Source organism: Mya arenaria, chromosome 17 (genome assembly GCF_026914265.1).
Source record: "Mya arenaria isolate MELC-2E11 chromosome 17, ASM2691426v1".
Lineage (NCBI taxonomy): Eukaryota > Metazoa > Mollusca > Bivalvia > Myida > Myidae > Mya > Mya arenaria.
This window is the reverse complement of record NC_069138.1, coordinates 12,082,637-12,105,899: the sequence shown is the minus strand read 5'-3', so window position 1 is coordinate 12,105,899 and position 23,263 is coordinate 12,082,637. Positions and strand designations below refer to the sequence as shown.

At 34.3% G+C, this 23,263-nt stretch overlaps 1 protein-coding gene across 1 annotated transcript; it reads right to left on the bottom strand.

The window, feature by feature from the left end:
- Positions 1-1,527: 1,527 nt before the first annotated feature.
- Positions 1,528-23,231, bottom strand: LOC128223189 (UPF0462 protein C4orf33 homolog). The gene is made up of 6 exons (XM_052932483.1): positions 23,142-23,231; positions 15,713-15,911; positions 13,418-13,475; positions 7,044-7,080; positions 4,432-4,622; positions 1,528-1,618 (listed from the first exon to the last, which is right to left on the bottom strand). Exons 1-6 carry the CDS (start codon positions 23,229-23,231, stop codon positions 1,528-1,530), a joined length of 666 nt encoding a protein of 221 aa, XP_052788443.1.
- Between the last annotated feature and the right edge of the window lie 32 nt (positions 23,232-23,263).

Here is a 23,263-nt window from a genome sequence, read left to right as displayed (position 1 = left end):
GTCTATCAATCAAAGGGGATAAAAAGGTATCAAGAAAGTATAGTTGAACATATAGCATTATTGAGTATTGCGTACCGCTCAAGTGTTGCAAGTCATGTGAACAGTGCTAGAAAATATACCAACGAAAGATGAGTCAAGTCCAAAAAAGCGCCAATTAAGCAAAATTTAATACATTCTTTACTGCAAATTATTCACGTTTAAAATCTCTGAAACTAATGAATAATTATTTAAAGAAAAACTTATTTATTTTTATGTTTGCAATGTCTATAAAAACGCGATGTTCTTTTCAACTATTTGACATCAACTGTGACTTCAAATCACCTGGCGTCGCGAGCTCAATAAACAACGACGTGCATGCGTTTTGTGAAATGTAAAACACGTCTAAAGTCAAAGCATGCAAGAATATAAGTATCTTCCATGGCTGAGAGTGTAAGATAGGTTCATCCCGACCCGAGCGTAGGGTGTTTTGTGGAAACGAGGTTTACCATTGGGATGATTTTAGGTCGGGATGAACCTATATCTTACACAAGCGGCTATGGTAGATGTTTTTTTCTCCACCACAGTTAAACAAAATTAAGTAAAAATGATTTTTTTGCTGGAACTCTTTTGTGCGTAGTAAAAATAAATGCGTATGGATATGTGATAATTCATGGTTGTAATGGATATGTCAATAGTCAAATCGGTCTTTAAATAGTTCTGAGGAGAGTGACGCATTATTTCTTGAAAGGTGCGTGAAAAGTTTTTATGGTGACATTTAAACGAGAAATAATTAATTAGCATTCTAAATATTACCTCAAGGCAAGGTTTCTATGATGCTACCGACGACAGTCTTCAACAGGGTAGGTAATTACTATGTGATGACCATAAAAAAGGAGTTCCATACGGGTACTTGTTTTATCTCTGCCCGTGGGCAAGATAAGAATTTCTAGCGTGGTTAATTTTTGGACCTACTTATCTGAGGTGGGAGAAAAAATTTATAAAACATGTTTTTCCGGCACGGATGGGAAATAAGACCTTCGGGAACGCTGCGTAGCCGATAATTCGGCAAGCATCGTTAACGGCAACCGCGCCGTCGGATTATCTTCGTAGTGGAAACACATGGAAAAAAACCCATATACGATTATATTTCAACCAGGCTATATACATAAACATAATTATCCCAACTATATCAGTGTGTGTATATCACATGATAAATTACATTTTTACCGGAGTTTGATTAGGTGATTAGTTTTCCTAAACACTTTGATGAACTTGTTTTAAACTAATATGTTTTGATAGTGCTCCATAAAGGCGGCGGTTTTGTTGAAAGGCTTGACGAAGTGTTTCCTGAAACTTAACTATCAAACTCTAGTAAAAAAATCGAAGGCGGGGCTCTGTAAGTGGCGTAGACTTCGTAATGTTTCATTTAAAGTGGTGAAGAAATAGTAAATTTATCTTTGTTTAAAGTCTTCATTCAAAGCAAAATATTGTCCTCCGCCGTTACATTTCTGACGGAATTTATACGTGGTATACACAAACGGTATATGATCAATTCCACTCTGAGGAGGTGTAGTCTTGGCTCCAGTTATCGGGGACTATATCCTTGAAGTCAATCAGCTTGAAGTAGTCCAGCCTGTTGCTGAAATATTGAAATTGATAATTAATTAAACATGCTATTCTATCTTATAGTTTCATATACCCTATTATGGATAGTGCATACTTGTATGTTTTAATTTAATTGTATTGAAAACATAAACAACTATTTCTGTTTCCGTTTATTTACGAGTGTTCGTTGAAATTATTTTATCATGAATGTTTCACGCGTATGAATCTGAGTGGAATTTGTTTCGTGTCTTCGTGCTAGTGTGTGATTTGTATTTGTTATGAATAATTATGTGAAAACTACAGAAACAAGCTATGTAGCCAAACACAATGTTGTAAGTAAGTAACGTTATTAACGTAGCTTAATGTGTTATATTAGGGAAAATAAAGTTATAATCATTGTTTCCATTATTTTTAATCATTATTTTATTATTAATCTTCTTCTTCTTCTTCTCTTCTTCTTCTCTTCTTCTTCTTCTTGTTATTATAAGTAGTAGTAGTAATAGTAGTAATAATAATAGTAGTAGTAATAGTAGTAGTAGTAGTAGTAGTAGTAGTAGTAGAAGTAGCATCATCATCATCATCATCATCATCATCCATCATCATCATCCATCATCATCAGCATTATGACTTTATCATTATTATTATTTTTATTGTTATTATCACCATTATTATCATTATTATTATTATTATTATTATTATTATTATTATTATTATTATTATTATTATTATTATTATTAATTTATTTCACATTCAGAATTGAGAGAAATAAAGAGATACATCAGGGAAAAGGATGTTGACAAATGGAAAAAGAAAGACAGAAGTAAAAGTTTAAAAAAAAATATGTAAAGATATCTTCTAGGATGGAAGGTAATGAAGGAGTCCGATCCACAAATGTGTCAGTTTTAGGTGACGGATAACTCCATGTTATTTCGATAATCAATTATCGAAAATAGTCATGTAAAACAATAATTTGAAACTTTTGGACCAAGTTTTCTTGAAGTTCAAATCTTGCAAAATCGATAATTTTAACGTCCGATCTCAGTTGAAATGAAGGGAAAATATTAAAGGTGTTATATCTATGTGAATTATGTATTTTCGGTCGTTTCTTTGCCGTAATAATAATAATCAGCAAGCATATATCTTTCAAACGAATTTTCCAATTTGTATGGAGTCACCTGACATCAAAATTGAATGTTAAGGTTCATGGAGCTATCAGGCCCCAATTTTTCGATAATCTTAAATCCCTTATAACAGGATAAAGCTGAGCACACTGTTTTTGATGTGGTATAAATTGTCGAGTACTTTCTTGTTAAGGATTCAAAGAAGTAATTAAATTATAGTTGAAATCAATCAGAAAAACTACTTATTGTTTTATAAAATCTAATTTAAGTAATTATTTTTTATAAATGGAATAAGATACTTAAGCGAGATTTGCTTTAGAATTTTTGAGAAATTGGGGCGAGAAAATAGCTTATTTTTGGGTCGGATACCTTGAATAAATGAGCGAGTGGTATGGGTAAAAATAAGTTTAAGGGAAATGAACTTCAGCTTGAGTAAAAAAAACATAATGAGGGACAGGGATAGAAAGAACATGGAAGAGTAGTTGAGAGAGAGAGAGGAGCGAGGGAGCGAGAGAGAGAGAGAGAGAGAGAGAGAGAGAAAGAAAGTGAGAAAGAGAGAGAGAGAGAGAGAGAGAGAGAGAAGGGGCGAGAGAGCAAGGGAGCGCGAGATAGAGGGACCGAGAGAGCAAGGGAGCGCGCGCGCGAGAGAGAGAGACAGAGAGAGAGAGAGGGGGGGGGAGCGAGCGAGGGAGCGAGAGAGAGAGAGAGGAGCGAGGGAGCGAGAGAGAGGGAAAGGTCTAAGAGCAAACATTTCACGAAAATGAAGGGTCGTTTGAAGAAAAGGCAAAGAAGAACAGAGATGTATGCGATAAGTTACAGCTAATGATTTGAGAACGAGAGAAAGAGAGAGATTGAGAGAGGGGGGAGAGAGAGCGAGAGAGAGAAGGGGCGAGAGAGCAAGGGAGCGCGAGATAGAGGGATCGAGAGAGCAAGGGAGCGCGCGCGAGAGAGAGAGAAGGAGAGAGAGAGAGAGAAGGAGCGAGGGAGCGAGAGAGAGGGAAAGGTCTAAGAGAAAACATTTCACGGAAATGAAGGGACGTTTGAAGAAAAGGCAAAGAAGAACAGAGATGTATGCGATAAGTGACAGCTAATGTTTTGATAACGTAATGATTTCATAAGAAACGGGAAAGGATGGAGAGAACGAGGCAAAACTTCAGATCTCGTAATAAACCGTAGTAAAGACGACCACACACACCAAGTACGTGAATGGCTTTGAAAGCCAGTTGATACATATCTTGTACCAAACATGGTAACACGTACTAGCGTATAGGCGAAAACATGAATATTATGTAATCGAGCAACAGCATCGTTAGTTACCATTCAAATTCAAGTGGTTTGATCCCTTGGGATATGTGTGTCTTGGGATTTAAATACTATTAGAACATTTCTTGATTCATCTCTTGCTGTTTAAACATGCTTAAATAAACGATCGTTGTGTTTATGGATCCAGGAATCGACGTAAGAGAGGGCGTAACTTAAGGGAGTGCGCATCCCCCCCCTCCCCGTTAAGTGATTTATTTAGAAACTCGTGCATGCGCAGTGCGTAAGATAAAAAACATTTGCGAGGCAATCCAAGCTGAACACTAAGAAAGTCAGCATTTAATTTTAGTCTGCCGACCTAATCGTTTTGGAGACCAAAACATAAACACTTACTATTACATAATGCATACTTAAAGGAATCACAAATGCCAACGAAATCAAACTGTTGTACAAAAACAAAACATACTAGATTGGGTCTGTGTATTTTCCGGCTGGTACTGGATACAAGGATTCGTATTTCCGTTCTTGGTCTGAACCGTGCGTGCCGTATGCGTTAAACCTGGATACTTTTGGCGGGAAATACTCGCCGGGAATATGAGCCACGCCGTGCCACATGGGTCCCGAGATCGTTGCAGTGTAGTTCATAGGCAGTTGGTCCTGCAATTATTTTTTTATCAGATTGGTTATTGGTTCGAGTTAATATTTAGTTAGTATTACACTCTCACAGATTGAAGGTTTTGACAACATTTTTTTTGGTCTTGAAACGTGCCAATTTCGGCGAAAACCCATGGAAACCAGTTATACAAGACTGCTGACAAAAAAATAGATCGCAGATTTTTATATTTAAGTTCAAAACAAGTTTTATGCATTTTTCTTAAACCGTTGTATCGGTTTAAGCCATAAAACATTTTTTTCGAACGGAAATATGAAAATTTGCGATCTGATTTTTTGTCAGCAATTTTGTTTTAATTGATTTGCAGATATTTACGCAATAATTTGCTCTTTCCAAGACAAAGATAGTTGTAAAAATGGTATATCTGTGTGAGTGCAGCTTTAACGGGACTTAATCATGGTCATTTTAAAACTGATATTGTTTCAGGCAAAACCAAACATATTCGCAATAAATTTTATTTATAATTGTAAACTGACTTTAAATCAAGTCTAGTCAAATTTCTTTTATTTAACTCATTCCAATACAAACATGGAGGGAAAATGAGTAAATACCATATGATAAATATCATAGAAGCGAACGAGTGGAATGCATACAGATATAGGTTTAATTTCTTCCATTACTTTTTTGTGACAATATATTTTATAGATTTTCCAATATAATCAATTTGTTTACATTCTTATCACGTACATAGATAAATAAATGGAGAGTCAATAAAATATCATAATTCGATGAAGGTCAGAACAAAGTGAGACAATGAAATGTTTTGTAGAAACGTTTTGATAAACCTAGTTCTGCTGAGAAATGTTAGTTTTTCCAACGAAATGGCTAGGGTCATTCAAGCCGAGATTTTTTTGAAACTGCTCCTAGGCTTGATCGACCCTAGCTATTCTCATCTATTGAAATGAACGTCAAAATTAGCCGATGTAAAAACAGGATATTTGAAGAATGGAAATTGTACCGTATAATGCCAAAAGCACGTGAGAAAAAGGTCTGTAAATTAATTTCCAGTCACTCGTTTTTTTTCCACAGCAAATGCCATTCAAAACCAATTTGTTCTGTCTCAGTTTACGTTTTGACTTCATACTAATCAAATCCTTTATTATTTCACAACATAATTTTCAAAACCAGTTCAAATCATCGACAAATGACAAAACATATGTATTATACAGGATAATACATGGTTGACCATGACTTTTGGTTGATAATTGCCCCAATGAGGATAATTACCCTCGGAGAAAACATTCTTCCCACAACGGCAATTATCAACAAAGAGCCATGGCCCATCATGTATTATTCTTAAATTTACAAACCACCGGTCAAAAATACATCACATACAACGTGAACGAAACAAAACATTAGTAATTAATTGATACATGCACAGTATATCTATCAAAACATGATTACTTCCCTTTGAGTATTACTACTTATTTTCGATAGGAGAATGTATACATAATACTGTAAGCTAGTTTGCGTAGTTTCAAAGTTTATTGTACACTCTGCACATATAATACATATGATTCGAGGTTAACAACAAATAAACATACAAAAATTAAATCGGTCAAGCTGTCTAAGTACTAAGAAAAAGAACACTATTATCAATCTTCTAGAGTAAACTAAGACAAATATAATAAATATATTTATACAAATTTGTAACAATTAATAGATAAACTGAGGTAAGTGCTAATAAGCCTAGTGTTTTTCTAAAATAATCCAGTATAATCTTAAAAACTTCGCTATATTTATTTATTTCTTTTTTTTTGATTTCCTGTTTCATTTATCAACTTTTTATACATAATTGTGTTACTGTTATCACCTTTAATATACGTTAGCAGTCGTTTTCTTGCATCAACAAAGTGAATAAATTTTTAAAAAAAGTCGATTGATCTGTGTATACTAAGGTGTAAACATATTCTAGTTCCGTACCATTAGAATGCCAATTGAATAAAGTCCGCGTTTGTATATAATTGGAGACACAATATTTTGTGATGTGTTGAAACTGTTCCAATGCTTCTTCCGTTGTTAATTTCAGGTGTGTATTCAAGACACGTTTATTCCAGAAGAAAGGACTAACTGGCAAATACTTTATGTTCACAACTTCAAAATCTGGATTTTCATGAAAAATGTGGCGTCCTGTAAGTTTTAGAAATGTTCTCTCATACCTCTGACAACAGACCTTATTCGCCGTTTACCCCCATGTTCTACCAATTGGCACTACAATGTTAAACGCGTTGAGGATTTACATCACAAAATAAAATTATGTTGCTCCAAGGATTCCATTTTCAACATATAAAAAACCCATGTTGCTCGAATGATACCCCTTTGTATATTTTCAAAAGAAAATTTAGCTTCAAATGAAAGAATTTCGAATGCTGTCATTATTAATTTAAGTTAAATATGTGGATTACCTTTTCGTTACTGAGCAGTAAAAGGTGCACACCGTACCTGCAAGATAAATATTAACATTTAAACTGTTGTAGCTAGGCTTGCGTATAGATAACAACTGGTCAACGATAGCTAAGCTTGAGTATGGATAACAACTAACCAACAATAGCTAGGTTCGAGTATGGATACTAACTGGCTAGCAATAGCTAGGCTTGATTATGGATAAAAATTGCCACCTACATCTAGGCTTGAGTATGGATAACAACTGGCTAACGATAGCTAAGCTTGTGTATGGATTCAATCCAATCCAATTCAATTCAATATCTTTATTTCCTCCTTGTAGGAGATATGCATTTTATATACAAATAGAAAAGTCAGTATTCAAAATTCTAATGGAGCATTACAAATATGTACAACATGTGCCCAATTAGGGCGGTTAGTCTACCATATGTACTCTTCATTGAGTCATATATGTGTCACATTCAACTTAAACACAATGAACACATTCGGAGATGTACTGAAATGATACAAGTAATAATGTCGTGTTCACGTCATCTACAAGTAATGGCTGTAGCGGAGCACCCATGAGCCTTAACGCAAACATAGTTTGGCTCAAGTTCAATCCCATTAAGTTCTGACCTACAATAGCTAGAATAAAGTATGGATACCAACTGACCTACAGTAGCTAGAATATAGTATGGATAACAACTGACCAACAACAGCTAGAATAAAGTATGGATAACAACTGACCTACAGTAGCTAGAATATAGTATGGATAACAACTGACCTACAGTAGCTAGAATATAGTATGGATAACAACTGACCAACAACAGCTACAATATAGTAAGGATAACAACTGACCAACAACAGTTAGAATAAAGTATGGATACCAACTGACCTACAGTAGCTAGAATATAGTATGAATAACAACTAACCAACAGCAGCTAGAATATAGTATGGATGACAACTGACCTACAGTAGCTAGAATATAGTATGGATAACAATTGACAAACAGCAGCTAGAATATAGTATGGATAACAACTGACCTACAGTAGCTAGAATATAGTATGGATAACAACTGACAAACAACAGCTAGAATAAAGTATGGATACCAACTGACCAACAACAGCAAGAATATAGTATGGATACCAACTGACCAACAACAGCTAGAATATAGTATGGATACCGACTGACCAACAACAGCAAGAATATAGTATGGATACCGACTGACCAACAACAGCTAGAATATAGTATGGATAACAACTGACAAACAACAGCTAGAATAAAGTATGGATACCGACTGACCAACAACAGCAAGAATAAAGTATGGATAACAACTGACCTACAGTAGCTAGAATATAGTATGGATAACAACTGACCAACAACAGCTGAATATAGTATGGATACCAACTGACCTACAATAGCTAGGATATAGTATGGATAACAAATGACCAACAACAGCTAGAATAAAGTATGGATACCAACTGACCTACAGTAGCTAGAATATAGTATGGATAACAACTGACCAACAACAGCTAGAATATAGTATAGATAACAACTGACCAACAACAGTTAGAATAAAGTATGGATACCAACTGACCTACAGTAGCTAGAAAATAGTATGGATAACAACTGACCAACAACAGCTAGAATAAAGTATGGATACCAACTGACCAACAACAGCAAGAATAAAGTATGGATACCATCTGACCTACAGTAGCTAGAAAATAGTATGGATAACAACTGACCAACAACAGCTAGAATAAAGTATGGATACCAACTGACCAACAACAGTTAGAATAAAGTATGGATACCAACTGACCTACAGTAGCTAGAATATAGTATGGATAACAACTGACCAACAACAGCTAGAATATAGTATGGATAACAACTGACCAACAACAGCTAGAATAAAGTATTGATACCAACTGACCAACAACAGCAAGAATATAGTATGGATGACAACTGACCTACAGTAGCTAGAATATAGTATGGATAACAACTGACAAACAACAGCTAGAATAAAGTATGGATACCAACTGACCAACAACAGCTAGAATAAAGTATGGATAACAACTGACCAACAACAGCTAGAATATAGTATGGATAACAACTGACCTACAGTAGCTAGAATATAGTATGGATAACAACTGACCAACAGCAGCTAGAATAGATTATGGATACCAACTGACCTACAGTAGCTAGAATAAAGTATGGATAACAACTGACCTACAGTAGCTAGAATAGAGTATGGATAACAACTGAACAACAACAGCTAGAATAAAGTATGGATACCAACTGACCTACAATAGCTAGAATATAGTATGGATAACAACTGACCTACAATAGCTAGAATATAGTATGGATACCAACTGACCTACAATAGCTAGAATATAGTATGGATACCAACTGACCTACAATAGCTAGAATATAGTATGGATAACAACTGACCAACAACAGCTAGAATAAAGGATGGATACCAACTGACCTACAATAGCTAGAATATAGTATGGATAACAACTGACCTACAGTAGCTAGAATAGAGTATGATAACAACTGACCAACAACAGCTAGAATAAAGTACGGATACCAACTGACCTACAATAGCTAGAATATAGTATGGATAACAACTGACCTACAGTAGCTAGAATAAAGTATGGATACCAACTGACCAACAATAGCTAGGATATAGTATGGATAACAACTGACCAACAACAGCTAGAATAAAGTATGGATACCAACTGACCTACAGTAGCTAGAATATAGTATGGATAACAACTGACCAACAACAGCTAGAATATAGTATAGATAACAACTGACCAACAACAGTTAGAATAAAGTATGGATACCAACTGACCTACAGTAGCTAGAAAATAGTATGGATAACAACTGACCAACAACAGCTAGAATAAAGTATGGATACCAACTGACCAACAACAGCAAGAATAAAGTATGGATACCATCTGACCTACAGTAGCTAGAAAATAGTATGGATAACAACTGACCAACAACAGCTAGAATAAAGTATGGATACCAACTGACCAACAACAGTTAGAATAAAGTATGGATACCAACTGACCTACAGTAGCTAGAATATAGTATGGATAACAACTGACCAACAACAGCTAGAATATAGTATGGATAACAACTGACCAACAACAGCTAGAATAAAGTATGGATACCAACTGACCAACAACAGCAAGAATATAGTATGGATGACAACTGACCTACAGTAGCTAGAATATAGTATGGATAACAACTGACAAACAACAGCACGAATAAAGTATGGATACCAACTGACCAACAACAGCTAGAATAAAGTATGGATAACAACTGACCAACAACAGCTAGAATATAGTATGGATAACAACTGACCTACAGTAGCTAGAATATAGTATGGATAACAACTGACCAACAGCAGCTAGAATAGATTATGGATACCAACTGACCTACAGTAGCTAGAATATAGTATGGATAACAACTGACCTACAGTAGCTAGAATAGAGTATGGATAACAACTGACCAACAACAGCTAGAATAAAGTATGGATACCAACTGACCTACAATAGCTAGAATATAGTATGGATAACAACTGACCTACAATAGCTAGAATATAGTATGGATACCAACTGACCTACAATAGCTAGAATATAGTATGGATACCAACTGACCTACAATAGCTAGAATATAGTATGGATAACAACTGACCAACAACAGCTAGAATAAAGGATGGATACCAACTGACCTACAATAGCTAGAATATAGTATGGATAACAACTGACCTACAGTAGCTAGAATAGAGTATGATAACAACTGACCAACAACAGCTAGAATAAAGTACGGATACCAACTGACCTACAATAGCTAGAATATAGTATGGATAACAACTGACCTACAGTAGCTAGAATAAAGTATGGATACCAACTGACCAACAATAGCTAGGATATAGTATGGATAACAACTGACCAACAACAGCTAGAATAAAGTATGGATACCAACTGACCTACAGTAGCTAGAATATAGTATGGATAACAACTGACAGACAACAGCTAGAATAATGTATGGATATCAACTGACCAACAACAACTAGAATATAGTATGGATAACAACTGACCAACAACAGCTAGGATATATTATGGATAGCATCTGACCAATAACAGCTAGAATAGAGTATGGATAACAACTGGCCAACAATAGCTAGAATATAGTATGGATAACATCTGACCAACAACAGCTAGAATATAGTATGGATAACAACTGACCTACAACAGCTGGAATAAAGTATGGATAACAACTGACCAACAACAGCTAGAATAGAGTATGGATAACAACTGACCAACAATAGCTAGAATAGAGTATGGATAACAACTGGCCAACAATAGCTAGAATATAGTATGGATAACAACTGACCTACAACAGCTAGAATAGAGTATGGATAACAACTGGCCAATAATAGCTAGAATATAGTATGGATAACATCTGACCAACAACAGCTAGAATATAGTATGGATAACAACTGACATACAACAGCTGGAATAAAGTATGGATAACAACTGACCAACAACAGCTAGAATAGAGTATGGATAACAACTGGCCAACAATAGCTAGAATAGAGTATGGATAACGACTGACCAACAACAGCTGGAATAAAGTATGGATAACAACTGACCTACAACAGCTAGAATAGAGTATGGATAATAAATGGCCAACAACAGCTAGAATATAGTATGCATAACAACTGACCAACAACAGCTGGAATAGAGTATGGATAACATCTGACCAACAACAGCTAGAATATAGTATGGATAACAACTGACCTACAACAGCTGGAATAAAGTATGGATAACAACTGACCAACAACAGCTAGAATATAGTATGGATAACAACTGACCTACAACAGCTAGAATATAGTATGGATAACAACTGACCAACAACAGCTAGAATAGAGTATGGATAGCAACTGACCAACAATAGCTAGAATAGAGTATGGATAAAAACTGGCCAACAATAGCTAGAATATAGTATGGATAACAACTGACCTACAACAGCTAGAATATAGTATGGATAACAACTGGCCAACAATGGCTAGGCTTTAGTGTTAAATAAAACTGGCAAACTATATCTAGGCTTGCGTATATTCAACTGGCCAAGAACAGCTAGGCTAAATTATTGATACCACCTGACTATTAATAGCTAGGCTAAATTATTGATAACACCTGACCATCGATAGCTAAGCTAAAGTATGGATAGAAACGACCAAAAACAAGTTAATATCATATATTGTAAAACTTTAGAAAATGTAATTCTATGATACTCATTATGTTTTGTTTACTTTCAATCCTTTGGACTTATAGAATATCAAGATAGTCGTGGATCAATTAATGCACACCCAAAAACAGACGTAAACATGTTGTGTTACTAAAGTTAACAACGCTGTTAACGTCATAAAAGACACGTTTTTAATGGCCTAAATATAATTAAGGGTGAACTAATATGTTTAAAATTTGCCGTCCATCTGTGTAATCAAGCATTTGATCAATGCACGTCTAGTGAAAGGCAGAAGGACTTCATGATTATCCTTTCTGTTTGAATGGGGTGTCAGCCACATTGATGTCACTTCTTTCATCGACGTCATATTTATATTACCGCGATAAATCATCATTTGACTAAACACAAGCGTATTGATACAGATGATTTGAGTCCGATGACAGTATAATGACTTCTGCAGGTGCTACAAAGTATATATTTTATATATAAAGCACATACAAGTAGTAAATCTAAATACAGTGTAAATTTAAAGGGTGCAAACTAGATATGGAATTCAAGGGTTTTCCAAAGATATTTCATGCATGAGAATAAAAGGTTTTGGATAATTGACAATTTCGAAATCTATATATAGATTAAAATTAAAGAGGGATATACAATAGATATTGACTACCAGTGTATTCCAAAGATACTCGGAATATAAATGCAATATTAAGGACATGCTTTCATCTAAGGAATGGCAATCGGAGATAGCGCGTTTCATGGAATTTGCTCGCGTGCCCTACTGCGTTCATACCGCATAGACGCAAAACAAAATGCTATCAATCCTGAAATTACACCATCATAACGCTACAACTATGATATGATAAATAAAAGCGGTATAATAAAACTAATTTTACTATCATAATGATTTTATTGCAATTTATTCCTGTTTTCCTTTAACAAAAAATGTCTACAAAACCAAATATCGGTGGGTTAATTTTATAAAAGATATTCAAACCTAACAATTTGTTGCTTCAAAATGATAATTTAATAGAATCATTATTGTTGGTATGATGGGTGGATTACCTCAAGCTGTACATATCTGAAATAAAAAAAACAACAATTGAAGACTTGAGACTCTAAGACTCACGGTGAGAGGATCGTATTCAACAAGTGGTTTTCGTCATTCAGAAAGAACACCTCCACCGCTGTAAGCAAAAACAGATATTAAAAAAAAATCCCATTTATCACCGGCGCAGTAAGAAATTAAATTCTCAATTACATTCTGAAGAGAAATTCACATAAAATTGTCACTTTAAACGATTAGTTTGTTCGTTGAAATATGTCAGGAAAGAAGAGAACATTGTACGGTTAGCGCAGTGGTTAGCGCACTCGTTTCTCACCAAGGTATCACAGGTTAGATTCCCTGTCTGGGCGCATATGTGATTTAGTCTTATCGTCATTAAGCCGGAAATGTAGGCTTTCTCCAGGTTCTCCGGTTTTCAACACAACACAAGATCACACTCTCGCGTAGTATCGTGCCAACGAGAGTGAGTAATACAATGTTATGATATCTTTCAAAATCGTTGTAAACGAAGAGAAGATGTCCAAAATGGAAAAAAAGTTAAAGTTCTCTGTAAAATAAACAAGTGTTGTTAATTGTTGATAAATATTGGGACAAGTGTGGGGTTATGGTCATACAAAATAGTTCAAGCCCCCAGTAGATTCGTGTACTAGCAAACGCGTGTTTCACAGACCGTTCCCAGGCGGAAGTCCCATCATTTATTGGTAAATCTATTTTGATGTGTTTGTAGTCTGTTTGTGGTGTTTGTTTTTGTGTATGTGGTGTTCGTATTTATGTTTGTGGTGTTCGTATTTATGTCTGTGGTGTTCGTATTTATGTATGTGGTGTTCGTATTTATGTTTGTGGTGTTCGTATTTATGTTTGTGGTGTTCGTATTTATGTTTGTTGTGTTCGTATTTATGGTTGTGGTGTTCGTATTTATGTATGTGGTGTTTATACGTCTGTATTCCTTTTTCATTTAAGGAATGGATTGCGGGATTGATGTCATTATCGGGGTATGAACGCAATTGGGCTGGTCAAAGTGCGTGGAATCCGAATAACTCCGTACGTACTTTGACCAGCCAAATTGCGTTCATACCCCCGATAATGACATCAATCCCGCAGTTCATTACTTATATTTACACCAATAGTGCATTATTTTATTCAAGAATTGTTAAAAAATACTTTATTTCATTTAAGAATACCTTTTAGTAATCCATTCTGTAACCCGACTGTAACCGGAAACGTTTTTTTAAATGACGTCACGATAACACGTGAAAAGATCAAGCTCTTGAAATCACTTTTAAACGTAAAATTGAGAAACCCATGGCAACGATACATTTGACATATCATAATTTAACACTTTCTAAATTGTCTACTTATATTTAACTGCACGTACTTACACAGTACTAACAATAACAAGATCGCGAAAAATGCATGTACAGTCGAAACTCGTTGGCTCGATATCCTCGTTGGCTCGAACCAAATTAAAAGGACCGATTTTTATTTACTCTTTGTTCATATAAATTTCGATCGGATGGCTCGATATCTTAAGGGTCGATATTTCTCCACGCTCGAAGTGGTTTTCGCGGTCCACACAAGAATTTCACACTTTGATTTGGTTGCTTGGGTCGATGTCATTTTCGCGGGTTCAGTTAAGAATCTCACGCCTTGATTTGTTTGATTGGCTTCATTTAGCACAAGGCGCTAATCGATTAAAATTGCTTGACTCATATTATAATTATTATCGAATTTAAATGGTTTAACAGTTTGAATAAACATGCCATCACTTTAAGTTATGTCTCTAATTGTTATCCATCCCTAAATTACTATGCATTTTGATATAACTTTTAAGCTATGTTTGTGTTACCCACTCTTTACAATTGCTTGTTTTCGCATAAATGTATTTTTATTATAAATAAAAAATAAAATGATATTTTCCAATAATCGAATAAGTAATATTACGAAATTTAGGGTGCGTAACCATGCCCAATAAATACTCTTCCTTCTCTTGCGGAGATAGCGTAGCCAATAACAAACGAGGTAAATAAGAATTTATGTAACAAATGAAAAAATAACATTCTGTAAGCAATCCCGCTTGGCTCGATATTCTCGAGGCTCGAAGTACTTTGGCCGGTCCCTAGAATATCGAGCCATCGAGTTTCGACTGTATATTGTTATGCGATGAATTGCGATCCGAAGATGTTGCGTTCATCGATTGATAAATTCAATTGCCGAAAGGCGGTTCATTTAGGGAATGGAAGTTGAGGTGTAAATATTGTCGTTTAGGTCATTGCCTTGTGACTCTAAACAAGGTTTAATTTTGAATTTTCGACAACTGGGGTGTCCCTATAGTTTCATTGTATTATTGTGCTGTTCTACCTTCGTAATTCCAAAGACCATAATATGGTTCACCGACTGTAGAATTTGGGGGCCTCTCTGAGTCGTTGAAAAAGGGACCGGAAGCTGACAACATCACGTGACCGGTGGATTCAACTGGCCCCACGGTGATCTTGATGGGGTCGTGGTTAATTGGTTGCCCGTCCCACGTGGTTTGTATGTTGTAGGTACGGATAATCTTCTGAAAAAAAGTAATACTTTTATTGTATCAGGAATAACTTGCCGGATGATTTAGTTTCAAATTTGTCAATATTTATGGTAAGACTTGTTTCTTAATGTGGGGATTTTCGATTCCATGTTATTTATTTCGTACTATTCCAAAATAGAAAAGTATCGACCTTTTAGGTGTTTTTTTCAGGGTTTAATTTCATTTTTATTGTTTTGACACGTCAGATGTTTGTGTTTGAGTATTATTAATTGTTTATTTGTTCATCATTTTCATTAATGTTAATGTTACATGGGCTACAAAAAAGGCTCATTTGTGGAAAAGGTGACCTTTTAATTCAAGTGAAGCACTTTTCTATATGAAAAAATGTCCCCCTGGTATACAAAAGCATCAACCATACCTATGAACATTGTAAGATATGTGTATCGTTAACGATTAAGAAATTAATTATTCAAGCTTAATTTCATAATAAGTATGCCATTTATTACACTTCTCTGTTGACAATGTTTTGCTCTGTGATATACACTTCTTATATTTTTTACAGTTTTTATGAGATATCTTATGAATATGAATACCTTAATATCACAATGGTTACATTCTAATATTGCACATGACCATTTTTTTATAATCATGTTCATTTCATGTGTACTTTTCTTGACGTTTTCATATTACAGAATGTAATAAAATGTCTTTTACATCGGGTAAGTCAACATTAGAATTATAAATGAGACACCTTCAGCTCGTTATTTAAAAATCATGCAGGAAAAGCTCCATTTCGCCGGACAATTTTAGTTCGAAAAATTAATTAAAACAACATTAAATCGGCTAGCCATCTAATGGTCCATTTATATACATATATCTGATGAATAAATTCTTTAAACAACTGACAGTGAACAACAGTTCTAATGAAGTGGAACAACTGTTTACTTCATCGTTCAAACGTGTATTATGAACTTACGGGTTACCATTCCATTGTCCTGTTTCAACTGCTATATACAAATATATGTAGACAAATGAGAAGGGAACACATCCCAGGAAACATAATATTATATAAAATTAAGCAGCTTCAAGCGGAAATCGAATCAGTATCTCTGATTCATCGCTTGCTGTAACAGCATCATTTTCACTAATAATTGAACATATAAAAGACTAAATAAACTTTTGTTTAAGGCTTGTTACATCAATTGACGTTCTATAAGATCACGACTACTATAACGGTTAACACGGTCGAGATAATCTTTATGTTTCAATCTTTCTTTTTTTCTTTATAAACATTTGGCTTCAACAGTCATGCTAATAAATTTCATTTAAAGCATTTAATCAATTATATCTTTGTATATAAAAAACTAGTAAAGTAATGTAATACAAGGTCCTGAAACATTCTAAAAAGGCCAGTTGTACTGTAAATGTTACAGTACTTCCTGCGCCAAAGGTTGTATATGTTATATGTTTATACGTATATGAACAGCATAGCACAAAACAGAACAGACAGTTTATTCGACTTCTACAAGGGTACATCGTCATAATACATATAATTATTTATATATATGTCACGTATCTAAAGTTAAATATATATTACAATAAAAGAAAAACGAAGAAATAATAATTAGTTAATTTAAATTGAAAACAAGATGATTACTATGTTAGGGAAATTATAATATAGCTATAAAAACTGTATTATTATTATTATTATTATTATTATTATTATTATTATTATTATTATTATTATTATTATTATTAGTATAACAGACGCTTCTTTCATATATTTACAAACACTCATAATTCATTCTTATTACATGAAGTCAGCAATTCATGAAACTTAAAAACAGATGGTTTTACACTGTAATAACGTTTTATAAAGTATTTTCGTAGTTGGGAATAACATCGACAAGCACATATGAAGTGAAACTCATCTTCTAAATCTCTGTCAATACAACAAAAACATTAACGTTCATTACGATTTATGTTATAACATAAGTATCTACTTGTTTGTATTCTCAATGGGTGTGCAAGAACTCTTAGTTAAACAACGTATAAACGTACTAAATCTAAATAATGCTCGTAACCAAAACATGTTTTAAAATATCCAAAGATATCCAAAAACTTTAATTAATATTCCCATACCATTCTTGTTTAAACGTATCTATTATTCTACACTTTAATTCGATAATAAATGCAATAACATTAACAGTATTGGGATTATCAAACAATTAAGCCTTTCCGTAATTATTTAACAGTTCTTTTTACATTAGAAAACCAGTTAACACAACCTTTGTTACAGTCATAAATGGCTTGTTTATACACAGACTTTAATATAATGTTATTACTGTTGTAAATTTAAACCATTATTTAATAATTCTTACATACATATATTAATATATATGGGATATCTACCAAATTATCCATAAGCAATAGCTTTACAAGTGTTTATTTTAACTTGTAATAATCGTTTACAAAATGTTAAATGTATACTTTCTATTTCTTTCAACTTACTTAAACCCCATATTTCACAGGCATGATTCAATATTGAGCCAACAAAAGCATTATATAATTTACAAAATAGTTTATGTTTAAGGTCAATGTCTTTGCATTTATATGATAAAATATGCATGGCCTTAAGGGCTTTTCCAACCAAATGCTCTTGATTCAATGTAAAACTTCCAGTGTAATTTATCACAGTAACTAAATAGTTAAAAATATCAACTACATCGATAAAAAAGCCATTATAGGTCCAGTATCCTGACGAATTCTACCCGTTTACGAAACAACATTATTTTTGTCTTTCAAATTGATGTATTAACTTTTAAACCCCATGCATTGCAATATTAGTAAAGATTGTTCAAATTGGTTTGGATTTCTTCGAGCGATTTCCCTAAAATGGCTATATCATCTGCAAAAAGCAGCATAATCAATACAACACCATCGGAACCGGAATCAATGCTATCTTGCAAATATAAAAGTAAGTCCTCTACAGGGAAAAAAGTATCGGTGACATAATCTCCCTTGACGAAGGCCAACGGTACACTTAAATATTAAGAGTATGATATACAAACATTTTAGGCTCAGCCCACATTTTAAAAAGATGTCTAAATTTTAAAATTCTTTACAATAGTAAGTGTTTATATATACAACGTATCCTTGGCATTATAACAACTAGCTAGTGAGATTTTTTTTAAATGACAGATTTCTCACTAGTTAGTTTCTTAAACCACCCCCATCAGGGATGGCGGTATATGCTGGTTTGCTCTGAGGACTAAGCCTCAGTGCGTTTGCGTTTGCGTTTGCCTGGATTTTTTTTTTCTTGACTGAATTCTTTTTTCTTTTCTTTGTTTTCTTGTTTATAATACAACAGCGATATTCAATACAAATAAAATAAAGAAAAGTGTGTTATACATGTATATATAAGTGTCCAACTGCTGTTATTGTTGTTCTTTTTTTTTGGACTAGTATCGCTGTGTAACCAGGCAAACCAGGATGGAGAATATAACGATTCCCAGCTTAAGACTCCATCATATGGTGTTACAATATGTGAAAACGTTGCCAAGGATTGATTAAATTATGAAATAAAATAGAGATTGGTTGATCATCCAGGGTGTATTTAAAATATCGCTATTAGTATTAGACCGTTTCCGGATGGTAGTTTAATACTGGCATAAACAAAGACTTTACTAACTATAAGAAAGAAAACGATCCTTTTCAGGGCCACTGTTAAAATATTATATAATAATTTAAAATGTTATATACATTATTTACATAAAAAAGGATTCTCAGCCCGGAGGAACGGTAAATTGATAATATACAACGGCTGGCGATTTATTAAAACATATAAACAAACACCCCGACGCCCTTCTTCCCATAAATGTATGGGGTTTAATACTTGAAAAATAAAAAAAAGAATTAAATGTGAATGCTTGTGCTATTCTACAGGGGTGGCTCCGTTCAATATCTAATCAATAAAATGTTCATGTTTTATACAATACCAAAGAGCTTGAGCAATAAATGTCTCTTTAATTAAATACATAAACAAACAACTTTAATTATTCGCACTTACCAATTACATTTTTGTATCCCCCAATTATGACAGTTTGTTATATTGACACGCACGGTGTTTTGCGACAAGCCGCAAACCGTCATGAATATTTTCACACCTACGTCTCGATCTACAGTTCGACATAAAGAACTTAGGAAATGTGTGAAATTCGACCACTGGGACTGAAAAACGAGGTCGACATAGCGAACAATTCGAGATAAAAAAATCGACACAAACAGATTTATTTTATATAGAATAAGAAGGAATAAATTCGGGACCGGAAAAAAAGTCGACATAACCGGAAAGTCGACTTATCCGACGTCGACATAGCGAGGTTCGACTGTATATCTTAATCTGATTAATTTACATTTTATACCAGATGTATACAGTTTTATCCACAAATCATTGCGGTAAATCATATCGAAACACTTAAACATGTCGACATAAATAACTTATATTCTATGTTTTTAAAATAACTTATATTCAATGTTTTTATTGACATAATTTTGCACAACAGACATTAAAATATAAATTGCGTCAACTGTTGAGCAACCATTACGAAATCCGAATTGCGCATCCGAAAGAGTAGCATTAAATTCACAAAATGAGTCCATGCGCGTATTTAAAGTTATTGTAAATACCTTTGAAAAACAACTAACAAGTGTTTTTATTCCTCTACATTTATTAACATCATTAACAAAACCTTTTTATGAAGAGGAACAATAACACCTTCTGTCCACTTTTCTTGAAAGAAACCCGACAATAAAATGCTATTAAATATATCACAAAAGTAACTAGATAATATGTCAACACATTCAATAAAGCACTTATTTAAAATACAGTCGCTACCAGCCTACTTATTATGTTTAAATGCCATATTGCACTATGTACTTCAATAACAGAAATAGGTTGGTCTGACTCTAGAAATGTAGAATTATCTTCATTAAAATCATGACTTGAACTAAATTGTTCTGCCTCATCGTTATTGCAATCAAACGTAATTGTTTTAAAGTCGACCAATGAAAAATTACAATGCCTTATTCTCTAGGTTTATTTTTCCTTAAAGTCTCAATTTCCTTTTTTTTGTCGATAAGCACAGTTTTTCTTTTTATGAATTTAGATTTTTATAATATTTACAATGAAATTAAGAAATGAAATTTTACCAACGACTTAATATATTAAGTTAAATATTGAACCTGAAATTATACCTTCGTCTGACTTTTTGTACTGTTATATTGGAATACTATGTATGTAATAACATCTCATGCATATGTCTTTTATACATAACATCCCTTTGTTAAGTTCTGTTTACCATTTTTCATCTGTTATTTTTCACTGCTATAAACTTTGTAAGTTTAAAGCCGAAATAAACGTATTGTGTTGTATTGTATATTTATTTCGTGAACCCAGTGTAGTTCTCTTAACATCAGTTTTATTCGTATTACAGATACGTAAAGTTTCGTTGTATAAACACCATGCATTATCACAAGCATTATCAAATTAATCAGCATTTTTCGTACAACTATCAATATCAAACAATGGCTTTAATTGGCATAACCAGTTCTCCGTGTGGACGGGGATTATGCTGTTTATAAGACCAGTCGACCCCTTCAGGGTTAAGCATGATTTTTTCTGAAGAGATCTGTTGCGTCTTATGTCGTGCACGTTACAAATGGTTGCAGCGGTGGGATGAAGACAACTGCCGGATCGGAGTTGCCTTACCCACGAGATTCCCAGGCCAAGATTCGGGGCGAGTCTTCTCGGAGGGGAAAGTAATGTAACGTTCCGCTGTAGGCGGAAGTGCGTTCACAGTACGTTGATGTACTTGAATGGAAATGTATGCAAATTGGCATATCAAGTTCTCCGTGTGAAGGTTCAAGGATGTATGATACGATCATTGGCAAGGTAGTGCCAGTGTTATTTGCAGTAACAGCCGGATCGGAGTTGCCTAACTCACGAATTTCCCAGGCCAAGACTCGGGACAAGTCTTCTCCGAGGGGAAAGTAATGTAACGTTCCGCGGTAGGCGGAAGTGCGTTCATAGTGATACGTTCCGTTGAAGGAGGAAGTGCGTTCATAGTACGTTGATGTACTTAATAATATGCAAATTGGTATAACCAGTTCTCCGTGTGGACGGAGATTATACTGTATACAAGACCAGTCGACCCCTTCAGGATTGAGCATGCTTATCTCTGAAGGGATCTGTTGCGTCTTATGGCGATCAAGCAATTTAATCCCATGGCTTTTATATATATTCAACAGAGGCCATAGCAGAGGCATGATCAGGAACAAAGTCTAAATCTTCATAAACAATATTAACATAATCATTTGTAATACAATCACACTTGTTTCCGTATATAATGCAAATAACCTTATGTGTCACTCGTTGACAGTTTGTTCGGCCTTGGACCTTGGGCCTTTTAACAGGAGTTTAGCGAAGATTATCAAGCTGTTTTTTCTTTTCATTTGAATATTTTCTTCAAGTTTCTCCAAATCGTCAAAATCATTAATTTCAGTATATTGTTTACGTTATCACATGGGTCTACTTAGCGTAATGATAATTGAGTTAATCGCCGGCGGCCTTATCACAATTTCGTATATCTTGAAGACTAGGTTTATCACGAAGCTTGCCGGAGATGGCCGAGTTGTTACGATTGAAAGCGGTATGGAGCGGTTCAAATTTAGCAATCGGAATACTCTCGGCTTTTATCCAAAGAATACAAGTTTTATTCGAAAATTGACATCTTTCCTTTGGCTATGTGGAGATGGTATAAAAAGTTTTGTGACCAAGACGCAAACGGCTATACACAATAGTAACACTGTAATACACCAGACAATTATGTTTAAATACAGATTAAACCCGAAAGTAAGCATTGTTCTATTTCGTATATTACATCCAAACATGTTATATCATATAATAGCTAAATATATTATGTAGAACATCAACATTGGGGAACATCTAATAAAGCATAATAGCCCTTTGTATAATAGCCGATTGCTAATGTTGCACCGCTCTGTACCGCTTTGCCAAGTGTAACCCGCCACATTTGTTTACCTCTTTGATTGACATATTTTACTGACATTTTAACAAACTGTTTACCTATAATCAGCGATGGGATAGGCTATCAATCAATCATCATTCATTAAAAGCTGGGATGTTTTAAATAAAATAATTATACACTTACATTTTAATGGGCAAGCTAATTAAAATCAAACCTTTTGGTGGTAAACCCCGGCTCCAAGTGCCGATGACCCATTCTGTTTCACTCCGTTTCCAAGAAGGCATTGACCGTTGTCAACCGACATGGCAAATGTGTCGCATCCTGGTGTCTTTCGGC

Coding starts and splice junctions, on each gene's coding strand:
- LOC128223189 (XM_052932483.1), bottom strand. CDS start 23,231: ATGTCGGTTGACAACGGTCAATGCCTTCTTGGAAACGGAGTGAAACAG. Junction 15,912..23,141: donor CCGGGGTTTACCACCAAAAG/GTTTGATTTTAA, acceptor ACTTTTTTTCAG/AAGATTATCCGTACCTACAA. Junction 7,081..13,417: donor TTGAATACGATCCTCTCACC/GTGAGTCTTAGA, acceptor TTTATCTTGCAG/GTACGGTGTGCACCTTTTAC.